The sequence below is a fragment of the Danio aesculapii genome, chromosome 1, assembly GCF_903798145.1.
Source record: "Danio aesculapii chromosome 1, fDanAes4.1, whole genome shotgun sequence".
Classification (NCBI taxonomy): domain Eukaryota; kingdom Metazoa; phylum Chordata; class Actinopteri; order Cypriniformes; family Danionidae; genus Danio; species Danio aesculapii.
The window spans coordinates 2961096-2983355 of NC_079435.1; the positions used below are offsets into that span (position 1 = coordinate 2961096).

The 22260-nt window shown below is 38.8% G+C and overlaps 2 protein-coding genes and 1 long non-coding RNA gene across 3 annotated transcripts; all 3 read right to left on the bottom strand.

Moving 5' to 3' along the window:
* Positions 1-1526: 1526 nt before the first annotated feature.
* On the bottom strand, positions 1527-15122 carry LOC130221370 (B-cell receptor CD22-like). Its single transcript, XM_056453858.1, has 11 exons — positions 14906-15122; positions 13531-13881; positions 13193-13432; positions 12578-12832; positions 5344-5598; positions 4631-4885; positions 2990-3244; positions 2773-2875; positions 2651-2696; positions 1819-1884; positions 1527-1742 (listed from the first exon to the last, which is right to left on the bottom strand). Exons 1-11 carry the CDS (start codon positions 14964-14966, stop codon positions 1527-1529), a joined length of 2103 nt encoding a protein of 700 aa, XP_056309833.1. The 5' UTR covers positions 14967-15122.
* On the bottom strand, positions 11012-11468 carry LOC130230052 (uncharacterized). Its single transcript, XR_008837906.1, has 3 exons — positions 11401-11468; positions 11247-11324; positions 11012-11129 (listed from the first exon to the last, which is right to left on the bottom strand). It is a non-coding gene; the product is annotated as an uncharacterized LOC130230052 (long non-coding RNA).
* A 2091-nt stretch (positions 15123-17213) lies between the features above and the next one.
* Positions 17214-21702, bottom strand: LOC130221443 (B-cell receptor CD22-like). Its single transcript, XM_056453980.1, has 8 exons — positions 21486-21702; positions 20116-20466; positions 19778-20017; positions 19163-19417; positions 18494-18748; positions 17562-17816; positions 17345-17447; positions 17214-17268 (listed from the first exon to the last, which is right to left on the bottom strand). Exons 1-8 carry the CDS (start codon positions 21544-21546, stop codon positions 17214-17216), a joined length of 1575 nt encoding a protein of 524 aa, XP_056309955.1. The 5' UTR covers positions 21547-21702.
* Positions 21703-22260: the final 558 nt, after the last annotated feature.

Genomic DNA, 22260 nt, shown 5'->3' on the forward strand with positions numbered 1-22260 from the left:
ATATTGTCATATCGCGTGTAAAGCCACGTTGAAAACGCGACGCGTGCTGCTTTGTTTACGGATCGTCAGCTGTTCCTACACACATGCAACGGTCAAGATTCAAATGAGTTCAGCTCAAGTTTGAGGTGAGGTGCTCTGTTTTTGAAGGTTTTTGTGTTGTGTCCTCTGAGGAGGAGGGTAATGTGTGTGTGTGTGTGTGTGTGTGTGTGTAAAGAGCAGGTAGAGTGTGATGGGCTAGGAGATCTCCCCAGTTCTTGGAGTTTTTGCTCAATAAAATAGTTAGTCGTCAGTATTTTCAAGTCCGTCATCTGTATTTACATTCACCCACTGGCAGCCAAAATCCACACCTTACACTATGAAGCGTGCGTGCACTGTGACTACTTTATATTGTTGATTAGCTGCTGGGCATTTCACTCTGTCTCGCGCTGAAGGCTAATCCATCGATCGCAGCAGGCTATCCTTGGTCTAATAGCGCAGATTAGCTTCGCGCTGAGGAGGGGTTTGGGAATAAATGAATCACTGAACGATTCATATGGGAGTCGCTGGGATTATTAGGTAAAACTAAATGCAGATTATAAGACCGTGAAAGTGTTTTTTGACCTTGCATGCATATTAGACTGTTATTGGAGACCCTTACAATCAAAATATGACCCTATTTCATGTATAATAAGGGCTCTTTAAATAAGACAAATCCAAATGCCCAATGCAAGTGAGCTGCGCTCTAGACCAGCTCAGCTCGATGACGTATAATGTCTCCAACAGTGCCTGTAGTCTCATTCAGCACCTTGATAGCAACCGTCTTTTAAAAGAAGCATAACCGATTTAAAATATCTAGAATGTGCTGTAGCTGATGTGTTTTATGTCGTATAATGAAAGTATCTTGAGTTTGTGTTAGCCACGGACCTTATTTAAGCGATTTAACTGAAATCCCATTAAAAAAAAACCTATTGACTTTGGGATGAGGGAACCGGAACTGCTAAAATGCTAACTCACTTCTGGGTTTTTGCATACAAATTAACGTCATAGTTCCTCTATTGGCTGATCAGTGTATTTACTAATGTGCAGAATGATGTATAGAAAGATGCCCTTTAAATATGCCTTTCACATCCAGAATCAATTATTCATACTCAGGTGGCTTTATTAGCATGCTAAAGGCTTTAATACGCAAAGTTCTGGTAATAATAAATTGACCAGAGGCGTTTAAATCTCTGACACTCTTTACAGAAAAACGAGAGAGCATGTTCATATAACTTCCAGCTCAATACAAAAAAAAGCCACATAAAGATTTCTATCAGTAGCAGGAGATGGAGACCTCTGCTGGTGGAGTGAGGGTTTACACAAACACATATGATACCGTCACTAATAAAACTGATCACTTACAGGAACACAGAATAACAGAACATGGAAAATATTAAACACTTTAAGACTATAAAGCAATTCACTGACTCATCACTAATGATCCCTGTCAATCACCCATGACTCCGCCCACACAGCTCAGGATTGGTGATTTCTGGCTCCGCCTCTCATTACAGCCTCTTCCTGTTGATCTGAACAAACAATAAGATGAAGAAAGACTGAAGCTCAACCACATTAAACTCTTTGACGAGGCTCATCCAATAATCAAACTGCTGCTGAGAGGGTTTATGGCTGATATTGTCTCTTACTGGTGGATTGTGATGTTCAGAAGAGCTCTGAGGATCAAGAGTGGAGTAGGAGTTTTCAGCAGGTCTGTTGTGAACGCTCTGTGTGAAAGACAGCGAGAGATCCATCAATCATCTGATCATCAGTGACCATTGACTGACTTTGACTTTCACTTACTGTGAGTGTGTCGTACAGGTCAGAGGTCGCGGACTGGAGATCCAGACCTGCATATGTGTCTGAGATCTGAACAGAGAGAAGGACATTCTGGCTTTATTTTAATGATCTAAAGTCATGATCTAAAGCACACAGTGAATGGTCTGAAAGGGGTGTTGGTCGAGAGTCTCATCTCCAATTCCCTTTAAGAGCAAACTGCAGTTGCACCATGACGGATTCGTTATTTTCACTGGCAGCCTTTGTAAGCAGAAAAACTGAACACATAACTAGCGAGGAAACAGATCTGCTGGTGTGCAATGTTAAAGACCATGAACAAAATGAGCTGGATTCACCAAAGTCCCCTGAGTATGAGGTATTTTATATTCATGTAGACAACAATAATCTTTGACATTATAACCTTTTAATTTTCATATTTAAAGATGTTCGTGTGCTGCTGTGCATCCCTGTGTGTGTAATAAGCAACATGTATGCACATTTTGGACCTGCATATCACTAACGGGCTCTTTAAATAAAAGAAAAACAGTGCCATTAACATTTAGAGCAGCTTTTAGTTGGTGAATTCTGCAGTTTATTTCATTTGCCTCAAATTAGCTAAAATGTACCATAACATACCCTCTGTTCAAACCAGCATGCCCATGGGCACACAAATGGCTTGCAATTTAAACAAAGCAGCAAACGACATGAAACTGATACCTGAACCAGGCCAAGCTACATTAATGTGTAGAGGAACTCAAATGTAAATAAGTTTTACTGTACACTCTTAATATCTCTGTACGATCATCACGGCTGTAGGAAACATACAGGAACACACAGGAAATAATGATGATCATCTCACCTCAGACTCTTTCACTGCAGATCTTCTGCTCTTCCTTTTAGAAAGACTGTCAGCAGAAAGAGGAAATAATGTATTTTAATAAATGAAAGATTAAGTGCAGTACAACTTATTCTTATTCTCACCAGAAGTAAAGAACAGCACTGATTGTTGCTGACGCTCCACCGACAAAAACACCAACAGCAAAACCAACACCAAATGCAGGAGAGCAGGAGACAAATCTGGCACCTGAAACACAAGACACATCAGCTTTTCATAACAGCGAGATACATCACATTAACAATAAATAAATCAACAAAAACACAAGCAGGCATTTTAAATACAGAATGACTATAAACTCACACTGGACATCTAAAGTCACAGGATCAGAGTATTTCTCTCCATGGTCATTTCTGGCTCTACATTTGTATTCTCCACTGTCATCAGAGCTGATCTTGGAGATGCTGAAGATTCTTCCAGATCCTACAGATGTTTCTCCTTTAAACCAGCTGATTTCTGCAGGAGGGTTTGAGTCGCTGCTGCAGCTCAGAGTCACTGAATCTCCAGACATTATTACAGCAGATCCACTGATGGACACTGAGATGTTCCTGGGTGGGTCTAAATAAAAGACAAAAGAAATGAAATGATCTTGATTGGTGACCTGAGCCAGTTTAGCTTTTTCTAAATTGTATAGGCAAGGTTCAATATAGGGACAGACAGTAGCATGTAGATAATCCAAAAGAGTCAAGGCAGGTCGCAAAACAAACATAAATATATAAACAAAACAAAGAGTCAAAACATGGCTAGGACAATGAAAACACTTAGTAATGTACACTGTACAGATATACAAGACTGAGCAAAAATTGTGTGTGAAGGTAGAATCATTGTAAATGATCTCTGACAGTGTGTGTGTGTGTGTGTGTGTGTGTGTAATGATCTGAGTGGGGATCGAACCCGGGTCTACGGTGTGGTTAGCAGTAGTTCTAACTACATGAGCCAAGTCAGCAACTGGTGGCCCAGGAGCAGAGGAGAAACAAAGTTAGTCCACAACGTATGAGTTCCAAAAAAATAAAAAATACAGTCTTTACTGAAGAAAACTTTACAAAAAGGAGAGACAATATATCTCTCTACAGCCAGGGTTGAACAAGTACAACAAAAATAGGAAAGCCGAGCTTCCTAAAATACATACAAAATAAAATAGACACGAGGGTCTCAGAACAATCAAACAGGGCTATAGCAAACAGACAGACAGACAGACAGACAGACAGACAGACAGACAGACAGACAGACAGACAGACAGACAGACAGACAGACAGACTTGAGAATAGCTTAACTGGACTCTGGACGAGGCAGCAAGAGATAGAGTTCAGGACTGAACACAGAGCAGGATATGAAGTGGTCTTTTATAGAGCAAAGATCAGGTGGTGGTGATTAGGCTGATTACAGGGGAGTTTGGAGGAACAAGAGTCACTACCTCCATCTAATGTGGGGGAGAATAGGGCAATATCTGCGCCCCCTGGTGGGTTGGAGGACGTGATAAAGTGCTGAGATATTACAGTGTGTGTGTGTGTGTGTGTGCGTGTGTGTGTGTGTGTGTGTGTGTAATCAAAGTTCATGAAAATCAGGTATGAGGTGCTGAGGATTCTGGGATGTGTAGTCTGGTTAAGTGGCAGAGCTGATGTGTATAGTTCCCTCTAGTGTCTCTGGCTGTGACACTCTCTGTGTTGAGTGACAAGTAGCCTACAGTGATAATGTTACTAAACATTTCTTTGTTTACGCGTTGAATGTGTGCAGTTCATGTTCCAGTTTCTCTTTGTGAAATAATAAAAAAAGATTCTGACAAGGAGTTACACAGCAGGAGAGGAATAAATATCAGTTCAATAGGAGTGAGAAGAGGAACAGGAGCTAATGAGAGCAAAGCGGCTATTGATAGCACCGGACGGAGAGATGACAATACAGAGAAAACACCAGAACAGACAGAAGATCAAGAGCTCATTTACTCACACTGCACATCTAAATTCACAGGATCAGAGTATTTCTCTCCATGTTCATTTCTGGCTCTACACTTGTATTCTCCACTGTCATCAGAGCTGATCTTTGAGATGTTGAAGATTCTTCCAGATCCTACAGATGTTTCTCCTTTAAACCAGCTGATTTCTGCAGGAGGGTTTGAGTCACTGCTGCAGTTTAGAGTCACTGAATCTCCAGACATTATTACAGCAGATCCACTGATGGACACTGAGATGTTCCTGGGTGGGTCTGAATAAAAGACAAAAGAAATGAAATGACCTTGATTGGTGACCTGAGCCAATTTAGCTTTTTCTAAATTGTATAGGCAAGGTTCAATATAGGGACAGACGGTAGCAGGTACATAATCCAAAAGAGTCAAGGCAGGTCGCAAAACAAACATAAACATATAAACAAAACAAAGAGTGAAAACTTGGCTAGGACAATGAAAACACTTAGTAATGTACACTGTACAGATATACAAGACTGAGCAAAAATTGTGTGTGATCGTAGAATCATTGTAAATGATCTCCGACAGTGTGTGTGTGTGTGTGTCTGTCTGCGTGTGTGTGTGTGTGTGTGTGTGTGTGTGTGTGTGTGTGTGTGTGTGTGTGTGTGTGTGTGTGTCTGTGTCTGTGTCACCTGACGGACAGATGACAATACAGAGAAAACACCAGAACAGAGAGAAGATCAAGAGCTCATTTACTCACACTGGACATCTAAATTCACAGGATCAGAGTATTTCACTCCATGGTCATTTCTGGCTCTACACTTGTATTCTCCACTGTCATCAGAGCTGATCTTGGAGATTTTGAAGATTCTTCCAGATCCTACAGATGGTTCTCCTTTAAACCAGCTGATTTCTGCAGGAGGGTTTGAGTCACTGATGCAGTTCAGAGTCACTGAATCTCCAGACATTATTACAGCAGATCCACTGATGGAGATCACAGGAGTATCTGGAGCATCTGCAGGAGAAACATGTAAAAACAAGACTGAAAATAAATATGAAGATCAGTTTAAAATGTGTACTGTATACAGAGTACTAAAAGGGATGTCTATATTCAAGATTATAATTTTTAAGACAGATTTATGACAAGCTATGCTATCTTGATAATGTCAAGTTGTCATAACAAAGACATCTTGAACAATTTAACATTTAAAATGACATAACTGAGTTAATGACACTCATACGCATGCACAATGCCACATTTTTCACACCAATTGTTAGCACTATTGCAAAAGTATTTTAACTTTTATGGATCGAATACTTTTGTATTTATACTAAGTCGAAATTATTTAAACAAGTAAAAAAGATGAAACTTACATCTGACATCGAGATGAACAGCAGGAGAGATGTACGTTTGTCCCTGCACACCACAGCTGTAGTGTCCTGCTTCTGTTCTACTGACTGACCTGATGTTGAGTTCATCTCCAATATTAGTCAATGTGTGTGAGTTTCTGTACCAGATGCATGTTGGTGTGTCAGTCAGTTTACAGCTGCTTTTACATATCAGATTGACTGAATCTCCCTCTGTCACTCTCTCAGGAGACTCCAGCTGAAGATCTGAACACAACACACACATTATATCTAGTGCTGCTCTCATACACTGATTATTATTCTACATGATGACCACAAGAAGAGAGAAACCTCAGGAGAGTCACCTGTGACAGAGAGACGCACTCCTGGAATACCAATAAGTTTCCCATAAGTTACATTAGTAATGAATCTAAAATAATACTCATGTTCATCTTTCTTTGTCACATGACTCAGTCTGACGGTGCAGTTCTGCTGTTTATCTCCCAGATACTGAAGCCTCTGACTGTATTCAGAGTTATTAGACAGATCTGCAAACTCATCTCCTTGTTTTACCTGGTCTATGTTCCAGAAGGCTTTCATGATCTGATATCCAGTAGACGGATATGTAAAATTGCAGCTGATTGTCACTGTTGAGTTCTGTAGTGCACAGAATTGTGTAGGACTGTAATTCACACCCCAATAATCACTAGAAACCCCTGAAACACAGAAACAGTCCTGATTAAAATGTAGTTTTATCAGTTAAAATAGACTATAAGACACTAGGAACTCATGCTGGTTTACTAGTTGTAAACAGTGACTCATTACAGATGATATATTAAGCTGATCTTGTGAATATGAATAATGATCTCAGTGTGAATGACTTCAGTCTTGATGGAGGACAGAAATAAACAGAAAAAATAAACCAGCTGAGAGAAAACAATAATGGAAAATATCAGGACAAAAAGACCTAAATAAATAATAATAATATACTAACATGTAAACGAAGTGTTTCTTTAGTATCAACTAATGATGAGATAAATAACTACCTAAATTACTTGTTAGTATGTTAGTTAACTAATGAACTCTTCTGACTAAGGTAAACTTATCCTGCTAAATGATAAAGAACATTAAAGGGATATCTCATCAGTTCATAATGAAGTCAAATGTAGTTTACATGTCAGCACATTATTAGTTATTTTTATTGTAAAGTGATTTAATCCTGAATGCTGTTGATTTGACCATCTCCACAAATGCTCTAATCGTGTGCTGAAACTTTATTGTTGTGTTTGCAGTTTAATAGTGAAGTTCACCAAAACAGATTCAGTTAATTTCTGTGTTCAGATGGTAAATGTTTCTCAGGGGACGTAATGAATATTCACTATTTAAGCCCAATACACACCAAGTCCACGTCAAGGAATTAGCAGGAGATGGAAACTGACAAAAACACTATCATTGACTACTTGTTAAAAGCTGCTTTTGTCATCACTGTGAAGATTGTGCCTGTGCTTAATGCATCACAGCCGAAACCAAACGTGTGAAAGAAACGCTAAAACAGGCCGGTCTCATGACACTTTAACTAAAGACTCTCTACTGAGAAAACAGATCCTCCAGCACAGCCTAACTTCCTACATCAGAAAGAAGAATATCAGAAACCTGCTGAATAATGTCTGATTGTGGAGTGTGTGTAAATGCAGAGAAATAAAGCAGTAATGTGAATGTAAGATTGACTCACTGTGAATGGTGAGCAGAAAGATCAGATGAAGAGCAGGAGCCATTCTGAGCCACATCAGCATCAAATCTATCTAGAATCCAGCATTAATCATCACTTCTACACTCATCAACAGTAAATGTACATCACCCTAAACAGCTCTTAGTGTTAGGAAGATCTTTACACATCTGCAGATTATTAATGCACAACATCAGTGTGTGGAGATCAACTGATGACTGAGATCAACACCAGATATTTCTCATGTCAGAAATCATGTGTTATATGAGCTTCATCTACACTAATAATCAGTCAAATACCAGTGTGTTTGTCTTACCGTGTTGAAGAGCAGCGGATCAACAGCGACTGATGGACTGAGTGTGTGAAGAGAGGCTCTTCTTGACAAACTCTCTGTGGCTAACACTGTTTTTAAACACAGTTGCGGAACTATCAGTGTTCCTCCATTAGCAAAAATACAACTTTTAGCACTTTTGGATCTTAAATGCAAACACAAGAACTGAAAAGCTAACATTAGGCTATAAACAGACTACAGAGCCTTCGGCGCGCTCGCCTGTGACGTCAGCACCACCCTGCTACAGACAACTTTATAAGCTTACTTTTAGAAATATGCTCCATGACAGAGTTAATCTCTCAGTTTATATTATAATCTACGCTATATATTATAAACAAATAAATACTCATAAACACATAGACCTACGTGCATTTTGGATTGTTTTTACGTGAGAAATACATCCATTTTGCTCTACGGTTGTTGTAAAACTTTTAAAACTGTATGTATAAATCTACATAGTACTATCATAAGACATTTAAATAAGTGTATCGCTCGTGTGCATACAGTCTGCTTACCTTAGTAATAGATGACAGAAAAGAGGCGTGAGGGACAAGTCTATTAAAAGCCTGCAAATCCAATCATAGTCAAAGAACAACATTCAATATTCTTATATGTCACGAAGTACAGCGAGAAGCAGCCCATACAGTCACATCTGCTATACATTTTAAGGAGTGTAAGTACTGCAGTTTTATCAGAGGTGAATGTGTTCAGATGAACTGATCACGTTAAAATGACAGGTAATATGTGGTTTTTTACACATTTATTCACATGTCTGCATTACTGAGAGCAGGAAAGAGGCAGGCTGCACTGGTAAGCAATATCTTGATAATATAGTTTATTAAAACAAATGATCAACAAATGAATCTGTCTCGACAGTCTTTACAAGTGAAGGCATTACCTACACACAATATGAATTCCCAATTAGAAAAACACTACAAACTATAAAATACTATTCAGGAAAATACTTAAAGAGCCCATATTGTGGGTTTTTCAAAATGACCTTCCATGTAGTGTAATATCCAGCTAAGGCTTAAATCTGTAAGGGTACAGTGTTTAAAACTATTGATTCATCTATAAAAGAGTCGACTCATAGTGCTTCAAACGAGTCGTCTTGATAACGAGTCATTAGGTGATTCGCGATGACACAGCTATGAAACACAAGCCCCGCCCAGTTGTTGTGCTCGCAAACCCGGGAGATTTGAAACCTGCGGCTCCGCCCACTAACACAGAAAAAAAGCCACACACACATACACACACACACACCGGTTGAATGAAGTCACGCTGTCAGTGGTTAAGGTTCAGTTTTGCAAAAATACCTCAGCATTATAGCCCAGCCTTGTGCAGTGCTTCTGGAAACTACATGCTTACAAAGAAGACTTCATCTGGCGTTTGTTAAAGGAAGGATCAGAAAAGTCTACTGATGGACTCTGTCAGAACATAGATCAGTGCATCATGGATCAGTTTCTTCCTCCATTTCACCAGTGTAAGTACGTGCGATTAAAATTGTTGCCTCGTTTACTCTAGCTTGCAAATTATGTATTTAGTTGTGTTTTGTTACTTGTAACCGCGTGTGCTGTATCAGGTTAACTCTTTATATTCTCATATCGTGTGTAAAGCCACGTTGAAAACGCGATGCGTGCTGCTTTGTTTACGGATAGTCAGCTGTTCTTACACACATGCAACGGTCAAGTTTCAAAATAGTTCAGCTCAAGTTCGAGGTGAGGTGTTCTGTTTTTGAAGGTTTTGGTGTTGTGTCCTCTGAGGAGGAGGGTAATGTGTGTGTGTGTGTGTATGTGAAAAGAGCAGGTAGAGTGTGATGGGCTAGGAGATCTCCCCAGTTCTTGGAGTTTTTTCTCAATAAAATAGTTAGTCATCAGTATTTTAAATCCATCATCTTTATTTACATTCACCCACTGGCAGGCAAAATCCACGCCTTACACTATGAAGCGTGCGTGCACTGTGACTACTTTTATATTGTTGATTAGCTGCTGGGCATTTCACTCTGTCTCGCGCTGAAGCCTGTCAGTGTCGACCAATCGCAGCAGGCTGTCATCGGTCCAATCAGCACAGATTAGCTTCGCGCTGAGGAGGGGTTTGGGAACAAATGAATCACTGAACGAATCATATGGGAGTCGCTGGGATAATTAGGTAAAAATAAATGCAGATTATAAGACTGTGAAAGTGTTGTTTGACCTTGCATGCATATTAGACTGTTGTTGGAGACCCTTACAATCAAAATATGACCCTATTTCATGTATAATAGGGGATCTTTAAATAAGACAAATCCAAATACCCAATGCAAGTGAGTTGCGCTCTAGACCAGCTCAGCTCGATTACGTATAATGTCTCCAACAGTGCCTGTAGTCTCATTCAGCACCTTGATAGCAACTGTCTTTTAAAAGAAGCATAACCGATTTAAAATATCTAGAATGTGCTGTAGCTGATGTGTTTTATGTCGTATAATAAAACGTATCTTGAGTTTGTGTTAGCCATGGACCTTATTTAAGTGATTTAACTGAAATCCTATTGAAAAAAAACCTATTGACTTTGGGATGAGGGAACCGGAACTGCTAAAATGCTAACTCACTTCTGGGTTTTTGCATACAAATTGACGTCATAGTTCCTCTATTGGCTGATCAGTGTATTTACTAATGTGCAGAATGATGTATAGAAAGATGCCCTTTAAATATGCCTTTCACATCCAGAATCAATTATTCATACTCAGGTGGCTTTATTAGCATGCTAAAGGCTTTAATATGCAAAGTTCTGGTAATAATAAATTGACCAGAGGCGTTTAAATCTCTGACACTCTTTACAGAAAAAACAAGAGAGCATGTTCATATAACTTCCAGCTCAATACAAAATAAAGCCACATAAAGATTTCTATCAGTAGCAGGAGATGGAGACCTCTGCTGGTGGAGTAAGGGTTTACACAAACACATATGAGACCGTCACTAATAAAACTGATCACTTACAGGAACACAGAATAACAGAACATGGAAAATATTAAACACTTTAAGACTATAAAGCAATTCAGTGACTCATCACTAATGATAACTGTCAATCACCCATGACTCCGCCCACACAGCTCAGGATTGGTTATTTCTGGCTCCGCCTCTCACTGCAGCCTCTTCCTGTTGATCTGAACAAACAATGAGATGAAGAAAGACTGAAGCTCAACCACATTAAACTCTTTGACGAGGCTCATCCAATAATCAAACTGCTGCTGAGAGGGTTTATGGCTGATATTGTCTCTTACTGGTGGATTGTGATGTTCAGAAGAGCTCTGAGGATCAAGAGTGGAGCAAGAGATTTCAGCAGGTCTGTGGTGAACGCTCTGTGAGAAAGACAGCGAGAGATCCATCAATCATCTGATCATCAGTGACCATTGTCAGACTTTGAGTTTCACTTACTGTGAGTGTGTCGTACAGGTCAGAGGTCGCAGACTGGAGATCCAGACCTGCATATGTGTCTGAGATCTGAACAGAGAGAAGGACATTCTGGCTTTATTTTAATGATCTAAAGTCATAATCTAAAGCACACAGTGAATGGTCTGAAAGGGGTGTTGGTCGTAACATCATTAAACCAGTCAGAGTCTCATCTCCAATTCCCTTTAAGAGCAAACTGCAGTTGCACCATGAGGGATTCGTTATTTTCACTGGCAGCCTTTGTAAGCAGAAAAACTGAACACATGACTAGGGAGGAAACAGATCTGCTGGTGTGCAATGTTAAAGACCATGAACAAAATGAGCTGGATTCACCAAAGCCCCCTGAGTATGAGGTATTATATATTCATGTAGACAATAATAATCTTTTACATTATAACCTTTTAAATTTCATATTTAAAGATGTTCGTGTGCTGCTGTGCATCCCTGTGTGTGTAATAAGCAACATGTATGCACATTTTGGACCTGCATATCACTAATGTGCTCTTTAAATAAAAGAAAAACAGTGCCATTAACATTTAGAGCAGCTTTTAGTTGGTGAATGGTGCAGTTTATTTCATTTGCCTCAAATTAGCTAAAATGTACCTTAACATACCCCCTGTTCAAACCAGCATGCTCATGGGCTCACAAATGGCTTGCAATTTAAAAAAAGCAGCAAACGACCTGAACCAGGCCAAGCTACAGTAATGTGTAGAGGAACTCAAATGTAAATCAGTTTTACTGTACACTCTTAATATCTCTGTACGATCATCACGGCTGTAGGAAACATACAGGAACACACAGTAAATAATGAAGATCATCTCACCACAGACTCTTTCACTGTAGATCTTCTGCTCTTCCTTTTAGAAAGACTGTCAGCAGAAAGAGGAAATAATGTATTTTAATAAATGAAAGATTAAGTGCAGTACAACTTATTCTTATTCTCACCAGAAGTAAAGAACAGCACTGATTGTTGCTGACGCTCCACCGACAAAAACACCAACAGCAAAACCAACACCAAATGCAGGAGACCAGGAGACAAATCTGGCACCTGAAACACAAGACACATCAGCTTTTCATAACAGCGAGATACATCACATTAACAATAAATAAATCAACAAAAACACAAGCAGGCATTTTAAATACAGAATGACTATAAACTCACACTGGACATCTAAAGTCACAGGATCAGAGTATTTCTCTCCATGGTCATTTCTGGCTCTACATTTGTATTCTCCACTGTCATCAGAGCTGATCTTGGAGATGCTGAAGATTCTTCCAGATCCTACAGATGTTTCTCCTTTAAACCAGTTGATTTCTGCAGGAGGGTTTGAGTCACTGCTGCAGCTCAGAGTCACTGAATCTCCAGACATTATTACAGCAGATCCACTGATGGAGATCACAGGAGTATCTGGAGCATCTGCAGGAGAAACATGTAATAACAAGACTGAAAATAAATATCAAGATCAGTTTAAAATGTGTACTGTATACAGAGTACTAAAAGGGATGTCTATATTCAAGACCATAATGTTTATGACAGATTTATGACAAGCTATGCTATCTTGATAATGTCAAGTTGTCATAACAAAGACATCTTGAACAATTTAACATTTAAAATGACATAACTGAGTTAATGACACTCATACGCATGCACAATGCCACATTTTTCACACCAATTGTTAGCACTATTGCAAAAGTATTTTAACTTTTATGGATCGAATACTTTTTTATTTATACTAAGTCGAAATTATTTAAACAGGTAAAAAAGGTGAAAACTTACATCTGACATCGAGATAAACAGCAGGAGAGATGTACGTTTGTCCCTGCACACCACAGCTGTAGTGTCCTGCTTCTCTTCTACTGACTGAACTGATGTTGAGTTTATCTCTAATATTAGTCAATGTGTCTGAGTTTCTGTACCAGATGAATGTTGGTGTGTCAGTCAGATTACAGCTGCTATTACATGTCAGATTGACTGAATCTCCCTCTGTCACTCTCTCAGGAGACTCCAGCTGAAGATCTGAACACAACACACACATTATATCTAGTGCTGCTCTCATACACTGATTATTATTCTACATGATGACCACAAGAAGAGAGAAACCTCAGGAGAGTCACCTGTGACAGAGAGACGCACTCCTGGAATACCAGTCCAAATTCCTCCTGTTACATTAGTAATGAATCTAAAATAATACTCATGTTCATCTTTCTTTGTCACATGACTCAGTCTGACGGTGCAGTTCTGCTGTTTATCTCCCAAATACTGAAGCCTCTGACTGTATTCAGGGTTATTAGACAGATCTGCAAACTCATCTCCTTGTTTTACCTGGTCTATGTTCCAGAACACTTTCATGATCTGATATCCAGTAGTCGGGTATGTAAAAGTGCAGCTGATTGTCATTGTTGAGTTCTGTAGTGCACAGATTTGTGTAGGACTGTAATTCACACCCCAATAATCACTAGAAACCCCTGAAACACAGAAACAGTCCTGATTAAAATGTAGTTTTATCAGTTAAAATAGACTATAAGACACTAGGAACTCATGCTGTTTTACTAGTTGTAAACAGTGACTCATTACAGATGATATTTTAAGCTGATCTTGTGAATATGAATAATGATCTCAGTGTGAATGACTTCAGTCTTGATGGAGGACAGAAATAAACAGTAAATAAACCAGCTGAGAGAAAACAATAATGGAAAATATCAGGACAAAAAGACCTAAATAAATAATAATGAACTAACATGTAAACAACGTGTTTCTTTAGTATCAACTAATGATGAGATAAATAACTACCTAAATTACTTGTTAGTATGTTTGTTAACTAATTAACTCTTCTGACTAAGGTAAACTTATCCTGCTAAATGATAAAGAACATTAAAGGGATATCTCATCAGTTCATAATGAAGTCAAATGTAGTTTACATGTTAGCACATTATTATGTGTTATTTTTATTGTAAAGTGTTATTTTCCTGAATGCTGTTGATTTGACCATCTCCACAAATGCTGTAATCGTGTGCTGAAACTTTATTTTTGTGTTTGCAGTTTAGTAGTGAAGTTCACCAAATCAGATTCAGTTAATTTCTCTGTTCAGATGGTAAATGTTTCACAGAGGACGTAATGGATATTCAATATTTAAGTCCAGGACACACCAAGTCCACGTCAAGGAATTAGCAGGAGATGGAAACTGACAAAAACACTATCATTGACTAGCTGTTAAAAGCTGCTTTTGTCATCACTGTGAAGATTGTGCCTGTGCTTAATGCTTCACAGCCGAAACCAAACATGTGAAAGAAACGCTAAAACAGGCCGGTCTCATGACACTTTAATTAAAGACTCTCTACTGAGAAAACAGATCCTCCAGCACAGCCTAACTTCCTATATCTGAGAGAAGATAGTCATCACAGCACAGAAAATGGCTGAATATTGTCTGATTGTGGAGTGTGTGTAAATGCGGAGAAATAAAGCAGTAATGTGAATGTAAGATTGACTCACTGTGAATGATGAGCAGAAAGATCAGATGAAGAGCAGGAGCCATTCTGAGCCACATCAGCATCAAATCTATCTAGAATCCAGCATTAATCATCACTTCTACACTCATCAACAGTAAATGTACATCACCCTAAACAGCTCTTAGTGTTAGGAAGATCTTTACACATCTGCAGATTATTAATGCACAACATCAGTGTGTGGAAATCAACTGATGACTGAGATCAACACCAGATATTTCTCATGTCAGAAATCATGTGTTATATGAGCTTCATCTACACTAATAATCAGTCAAATACCAGTGTGTTTGTCTTACCGTGTTGAAGAGCAGCGGATCAACAGCGACTGATGGACTGAGTGTGTGAAGAGAGGCTCTTCTTGACAAACTCTCTGTGGCTAACACTGTTTTTAAACACAGTTGCGGAACTATCAGTGTTCCTCCATTAGCAAAAATACAACTTTTAGCTCTTTTGGATCTTAAATGCAAACACAAGAACTGAAAAGCTAACATTAGGCTATAAACAGACTACAGAGCCTTCGGCGCGCTCGCCTGTGACGTCAGCACCACCCTGCTACAGACAACTTTATAAGCTTACTTTTAGAAACATGGTCCATGACAACGAGTTAATCTCTCAGTTTATATTATAATCTACGCTATATATTATAAACAAATAAATACTCATAAACACATAGACCTACGTGCATTTTGGATTGTTTTTACGTGAGAAATACATTCATTTTGCTCTACGGTTGTTGTAAAAGTTTTAAAACTGTATGTATAAATCTACATACTGTAGTACTATCATAAGACATTTAAATAAGTGTATCGCTCGTGTGCATACAGTCTGCTTACCTTAGTAAGAGATGACAGAAAAGAGGCGAGAGGGACAAGTCTATTAAAAGCCTGCAAATCCCATCATAGTCAGAGAACAACATTCAATATTCTTATATGTCACGAAGAACAGCGAGAAGCAGCCCATACAGTCACATCTGCTATACATTTTAAGGAGTGTAAGTACTGCAGTTTTATCAGAGGTGAATGTGTTCAGATGAACTGATCACGTTAAAATGACAGGTAATATTTGTTTTTTTACACATTTATTCACATGTCTGCATTACTGAGAGCAGGAAAGAGGCAGGCTGCACTGGTAAGCAGTATCTTCATAATATAGTTTATTAAAATAAATGATCAACAAATGAATCTGTCTCGACAGTCTTTACAAGTGAAGGCATTACCTACACACAATATGAATTCCCAATTAGAAAAACACTACAAACTATAAAATACTATTCAGGAAAATACTTAAAGAGCCCATATTGTGGGTTTTTCAAAATGACCTTCCATGTAGTGTAATATCCAGCTAAGGCTTAAATCTGTAAGGGTACAGTGTTTAAAACTATTGATTCATCTATAAAAGAGTCGACTCATAGTGCTTCAAACGAGTCGTCTTGATAACGAGTCATTAGGTGATTCGCGATGACACAGCTATGAAACACAAGCCCCGCCCAGTTGTTGTGCTCGCAAACCCGGGAGATTTGAAACCTGCGGCCCCGCCCACTAACACAGAAAAAAAGCCACACACACATACACACACAAACACACCGGTTGAATGAAGTCACGCTGTCAGTGGTTAAGTGGTTAGTCAGTGGTTAAGGTTCAGTTTTGCAAAAATACCTCGACATTATAGCCCAGCCTTGTGCAGTGCTTCTGGAAACTACATGCTTACAAAGAAGACTTCATCTGGCGTTTGTTAAAGAAGGATCAGAAAAGTCTACTGATGGACTCTGTCAGAACATAGATCAGTGCATCATGGATCAGTTTCTTCCTCCATTTCACAAGTGTAAGTACATGCGATAAAAATTGTTGCCTCGTTTACTCTAGCTTGCAAATTATGTATTTAGTTGTGTTTTGTTACTTGTAACCGCGTGTGCTGTATCAGGTTAACTCTTTATATTCTCATATCGCGTGTAAAGCCACGTTGAAAACGCGACGCGTGCCGCTTTGTTTATGGATCGTCAGCTGTTCCTACACACATGCAACGGTCAAGTTTCAAAATAGTTCAGCTCAAGTTCGAGGTGAGGTGTTCTGTTTTTGAATGTTTTGGTGTTGTGTCCTCTGAGGAGGAGGGTAATGTGTGTGTTGCAATTTAAACAAAGCAGCAAACGACATGAAACTGATACCTGAACCAGGCCAAGCTACATTAATGTTTAGGGGAACTCAAATGTAAATCAGTTTTACTGTACACTCTTAATATCTCTGTACGATCATCACGGCTGTAGGAAACATACAGGAACACACAGTAAATAATGATGATCATCTCACCTCAGACTCTTTCACTGCAGATCTTCTGCTCTTCCTTTTAGAAAGACTGTCAGCAGAAAGAGGAAATAATGTATTTTAATAAATGAAAGATTAAGTGCAGTACAACTTATTCTTACTCTCACCAGAAGTAAAGAACAGCACTGATTGTTGCTGACGCTCCACCGACAAAAACACCAACAGCAAAACCAACAGGAAATGCAGGAGAGCAGGAGACAAATCTGGCACCTGAAACACAAGACACATCAGCTTTTCATAACAGCGAGATACATCACATTAACAATAAATAAATCAACAAAAACACAAGCAGGCATTTTAAATACAGAATGACTATAAACTCACACTGGACATCTAAAGTCACAGGATCAGAGTATTTCTCTCCAAGGTCATTTCTGGCTCTGCACTTGTATTCTCCACTGTCATCAGAGCTGATCTTGGAGATGCTGAAGATTCTTCCAGATCCTACAGATGTTTCTCCTTTAAACCAGCTGATTTCTGCAGGAGGGTTTGAGTCACTGCTGCAGTTTAGAGTCACTGAATCTCCAGACATTATTACAGCAGATCCACTGATGGACACTGAGACGCTCCTGGGTGGGTCTGAATAAAAGACAAATAAAAAATGATCTTGATTGGTGACCTGAGCCATAGGCAAGGTTCAATATAGGGACAGACGGTAGCATGTAGATAATCCAAAAGAGTCAAGGCAGGTCGCAAAACAAACATAAATATATAAACAAAACAAAGAGTCAAAACATGGCCAGGACAATGAAAACACTTAGTAATGTACACTGTACAGATATACAAGACTGAGCAAAAATTGTGTGTGAAGGTAGAATCATTGTAAATGATCTCTGACAGTGTGTGTGTGTGTGTAATCAAAGTTCATGAAAATCAGGTATGAGGTGCTGAGGATTCTAGGATGTGTAGTCTGGTTTAGTGGCAGATGTGATGTGTATAGTTCCCTCTAGTGTCTCTGGCTGTGACACTCTCTGTGTTGAGTGACAAGTAGCCTACAGTGATAATGTTACTAAACATTTCTTTGTTTACGCGTTGAATGTGTGCAGTTCATGTTCCAGTTTCTCTTTGTGAAATAATAAAAAAAGATTCTGACAAGGAGTTACACAGCAGGAGAGGAATAAATATCAGTTCAATAGGAGTGAGAAGAGGAACAGGAGCTAATGAGAGCAAAGCGGCTAATGATAGCACCGGACGGAGAGATGACAATACAGAGAAAACACCAGAACAGAGAGAAGATCAAGAGCTCATTTACTCACACTGCACATTTAAAGTCACAGGATCAAAGTATTTCTCTCCATGTCCATTTCTGGCTCTACACTTGTATTCTCCACTGTCATCAGAGCTGATCTTTGAGATGTTGAAGATTCTTCCAGATCCTACAGATGTTTCTCCTTTAAACCAGTTGATTTCTGCAGGAGGGTTTGAGTCGCTGCTGCAGTTCAGAGTCACTGAATCTCCAGACATTATTACAGCAGATCCACTGATGGACACTGAGATGTTCCTGGGTGGGTCTAAATAAAAGACAAAAGAAATGAAATGATCTTGATTGGTGACCTGAGCCAATTTAGCTTTTTCTAAATTGTATAGGCAAGGTTCAATATAGGGACAGACGGTAGCAGGTACATAATCCAAAAGAGTCAAGGCAGGTCGCAAAACAAACATAAATATATAAACAAAACAAAGAGTCAAAACATGGCTAGGACAATGAAAACACTTAGTAATGTACACTGTACAGATATACAAGACTGAGCATAAATTGTGTGTGATGGTAGAATCATTGTAAATGATCTCCGGCAGTGTGTGTGTGTGTGTGTGTGTGTGTGTGTGTGTGTGTGCGTGCGTGCGTGCCTGTCTCACCTGACGGAGAGATGACAATACAGAGAAAACACCAGAACAGACAGAAGATCAAGAGCTCATTTACTCACACTGGACATCTAAAGTCACAGGATCAGAGTATTTCTCTCCATGTTCATTTCTGGCTCTACACTTGTATTCTCCACTGTCATCAGAGCTGATCTTGGAGATGCTGAAGATTCTTCCAGATCCTACAGATGTTTCTCCTTTAAACCAGCTGATTTGTGCAGGAGGGTTTGAGTCACTGCTGCAGCTCAGAGTCACTGAATCTCCCTCCATCATTACAGCAGATCCACTGATGGAGATCACAGGAGTATCTGGAGCATCTGCAGGAGAAACACGTAAAAACAAGACTGAAAATAAATATGAAGATCAGTTTAAAATGTGTACTGTATACAGAGTACTAAAAGGGATGTCTATATTCAAGACCATAATGTTTAAGACAGATTTATGACAAGCTATGCTATCTTGATAATGTCAAGTTGTCATAACAAAGACATCTTGAACAATTTAACATTTAAAATGACATAACTGAGCTAATGACACTCATACGCATGCACAATGCCACATTTTTCACACCAATTGTTAGCACTATTGCAGAAGTATTTTAACTTTTATGGATCGAATACTTTTGTATTTATACTAAGTCGAAATTATTTAAACAGGTAAAAAAGATGAAAACTTACATGTGACATCGAGATAAACAGCAGGAGAGATGTACGTTTGTCCCTGCACACCACAGCTGTAGTGTCCTGCTTCTCTTCTACTGACTGACCTGATGTTGAGTTCATCTCCAATATTAGTCAATGTGTGTGAGTTTCTGTACCAGATGAATGTTGGTGTGTCAGTCAGTTTACAGCTGCTTTTACATGTCAGACGGACTGAATCTCCCTCTGTCACTCTCTCAGGAGACTCCAGCTGAAGATCTGAACACAACACACACATTATATCTAGTGCTGCTCTCATACACTGATTATTATTCTACATAATGACCACAAGAAGAGAGAAACCTCAGGAGAGTCACCTGTGACAGAGAGACGCACTCCTGGAATACCAATCCATTTTCCTTCTGTTACATCAGTAATGAATTTGAAATAATACTCATGTTCATCTTTCTTTGTCACATGACTCAGTCTGACGGTGCAGTTCTGCTGTTTATCTCCCAGATACTGAAGTCTCTGACTGTATTCAGAGTTATTAGACAGATCTGCTAACTCTTCTCCTTGTTTTACCTGGTCTATGTTCCAGAACACTTTCATGACCTGATATCCAGGAGTCGGGTATGTAAAAGTGCAGCTGATTGTTATTGTTGAGTTCTTTAGCACACAGATTTGAGTAGGACTGTAATTCACACCCCAATCAGCACTAGAAACTCCTGAAAGACAGAAAAAGTCCTGATTAAAATGTAGTTTTATCAGTTAAAATAGACTATAAGACACTAGGAACTCATGCTGTTTTACTAGTTGTAAACAGGGACTCATTACAGATGATATATTAAGCTGATCTTGTGAATATGAATAATGATCTCAGTGTGAATGACTTCAGTCTTGATGGAGGACAGAAATAAACAGAAAAAATAAACCAGCTGAGAGAAAACAATAATGGAAAATATCAGGACAAAAAGACCTAAATAAATAATAATGTACTAACATGTAAACGACGTGTTTCTTTAGTATCAACTAATGATGAGATCAATAACTACCTAAATTACTTGTTAGTGTGTTAGTTAACTAATTAACTCTTCTGACTAAGGTAAACTTATCCTGCTAAATGATAAAGAACATTAAAGGGATATCTCATCAGTTCATAATGAAGTCAAATGTAGTTTACATGTTAGCACATTATTATGTGTTATTTTTATTGTAAAGTGATTTAATCCTGATTGCTGTTGATTTGACCATCTCCACAAATGCTGTAATCGTGTGCTGAAACTGTATTTTTGTGTTTGCAGATCAGCAGTCAAGTTCACCAAAACAGATTGAGTTAATTTCTCTGTTCAGATGGTAAATGTTTCTCAGGGGACGTAATGAATATTCACTATTTAAGTCCAGGACACACCAAGTCCACATCAAGGAATTAGCAGGAGATGGAAACTGACAAAAACACTATCATTGACTAGCTGTTAAAAGCTGATTTTGTCATTACTGTGAAGATTGTGCCAGCGCTTCACAGCCGAAACCAAACGTGTGAAAGAAACGCTAAAACAGGCCGGTCTCATGACACTTCAACTAAAGACTCTCTTCTGAGAAAATAGATCCTCCAGCACAGCCTAACTTCCTATATCTGAGAGAAGATAGTCATCACAGCACAGAAAATGGCTGAATATTGTCTGATTGTGGAGTGTGTGTAAATGCGGAGAAATAAAGCAGTAATGTGAATGTAAGATTGACTCACTGTGAATGATGAGCAGAAAGATCAGATGAAGAGCAGGAGCCATTCTGAGCCACATCAGCATCAAATCTATCTAGAATCCAGCATTAATCATCACTTCTACACTCATCAACAGTAAATGTACATCACCCTAAACAGCTCTTAGTGTTAGGAAGATCTTTACACATCTGCAGATTATTAATGCACAACATCAGTGTGTGGAAATCAACTGATGACTGAGATCAACACCAGATATTTCTCATGTCAGAAATCATGTGTTATATGAGCTTCATCTACACTAATAATCAGTCAAATACCAGTGTGTTTGTCTTACCGTGTTGAAGAGCAGCGGATCAACAGCGACTGATGGACTGAGTGTGTAAAGAGAGGAACTTCTTTAAAATGACAGACTTTCTGTGGCTAATACGGTTTTTAAACACAGTTGCAAAACTATCAGTGTTACTCCATCAGCAAAATTATCCCTTCCAGTTACTGAAGACGAATGTGTTTTTACTTAATGTGTTTTACTTAAGTTAATTTCATTTACTTAAGTCTATTTCACACTTATTGGCATTTCTGCAGAAATAAAAGGATAAAAGTTGATCTTCAGTTGATGCACATCAGTGTTTCTACAGTATCAGCAGCAGGAGATAGAGACCTCTGCTGGTAGATTCAGGCTTTGCACAACTTACAGGACTTCATTTGTGTCATGTGAAAGAAAGGGGGTGGAGTCTTCAGTCCAGCAGTGAAGGCATTGGCTGATCAGTGTATTTACTAATGTGCAGAATAATGTATAAAA

What these genes read in the sequence shown, in the direction of transcription:
- LOC130221370 (XM_056453858.1), bottom strand. Translation starts at nt 14,966, where the DNA reads ATGCTGATGTGGCTCAGAATGGCTCCTGCTCTTCATCTGATCTTTCTG. An exon ending in TGTGAATTTAGATGTCCAGT is followed by an intron (nt 4,886 to 5,343) that starts GTGAGTAAATGA and finishes TCTTTTATTCAG; the next exon opens with ACCCACCCAGGAACATCTCA. An exon ending in TGTGACTTTAGATGTCCAGT is followed by an intron (nt 2,876 to 2,989) that starts GTGAGTTTATAG and finishes CTTGTGTTTCAG; the next exon opens with GTGCCAGATTTGTCTCCTGC.
- LOC130221443 (XM_056453980.1), bottom strand. Translation starts at nt 21,546, where the DNA reads ATGCTGATGTGGCTCAGAATGGCTCCTGCTCTTCATCTGATCTTTCTG. An exon ending in TGTTTATCTCGATGTCACAT is followed by an intron (nt 19,418 to 19,777) that starts GTAAGTTTTCAT and finishes TTTCTCCTGCAG; the next exon opens with ATGCTCCAGATACTCCTGTG. An exon ending in TGTGACTTTAAATGTGCAGT is followed by an intron (nt 17,817 to 18,493) that starts GTGAGTAAATGA and finishes TCTTTTATTCAG; the next exon opens with ACCCACCCAGGAGCGTCTCA.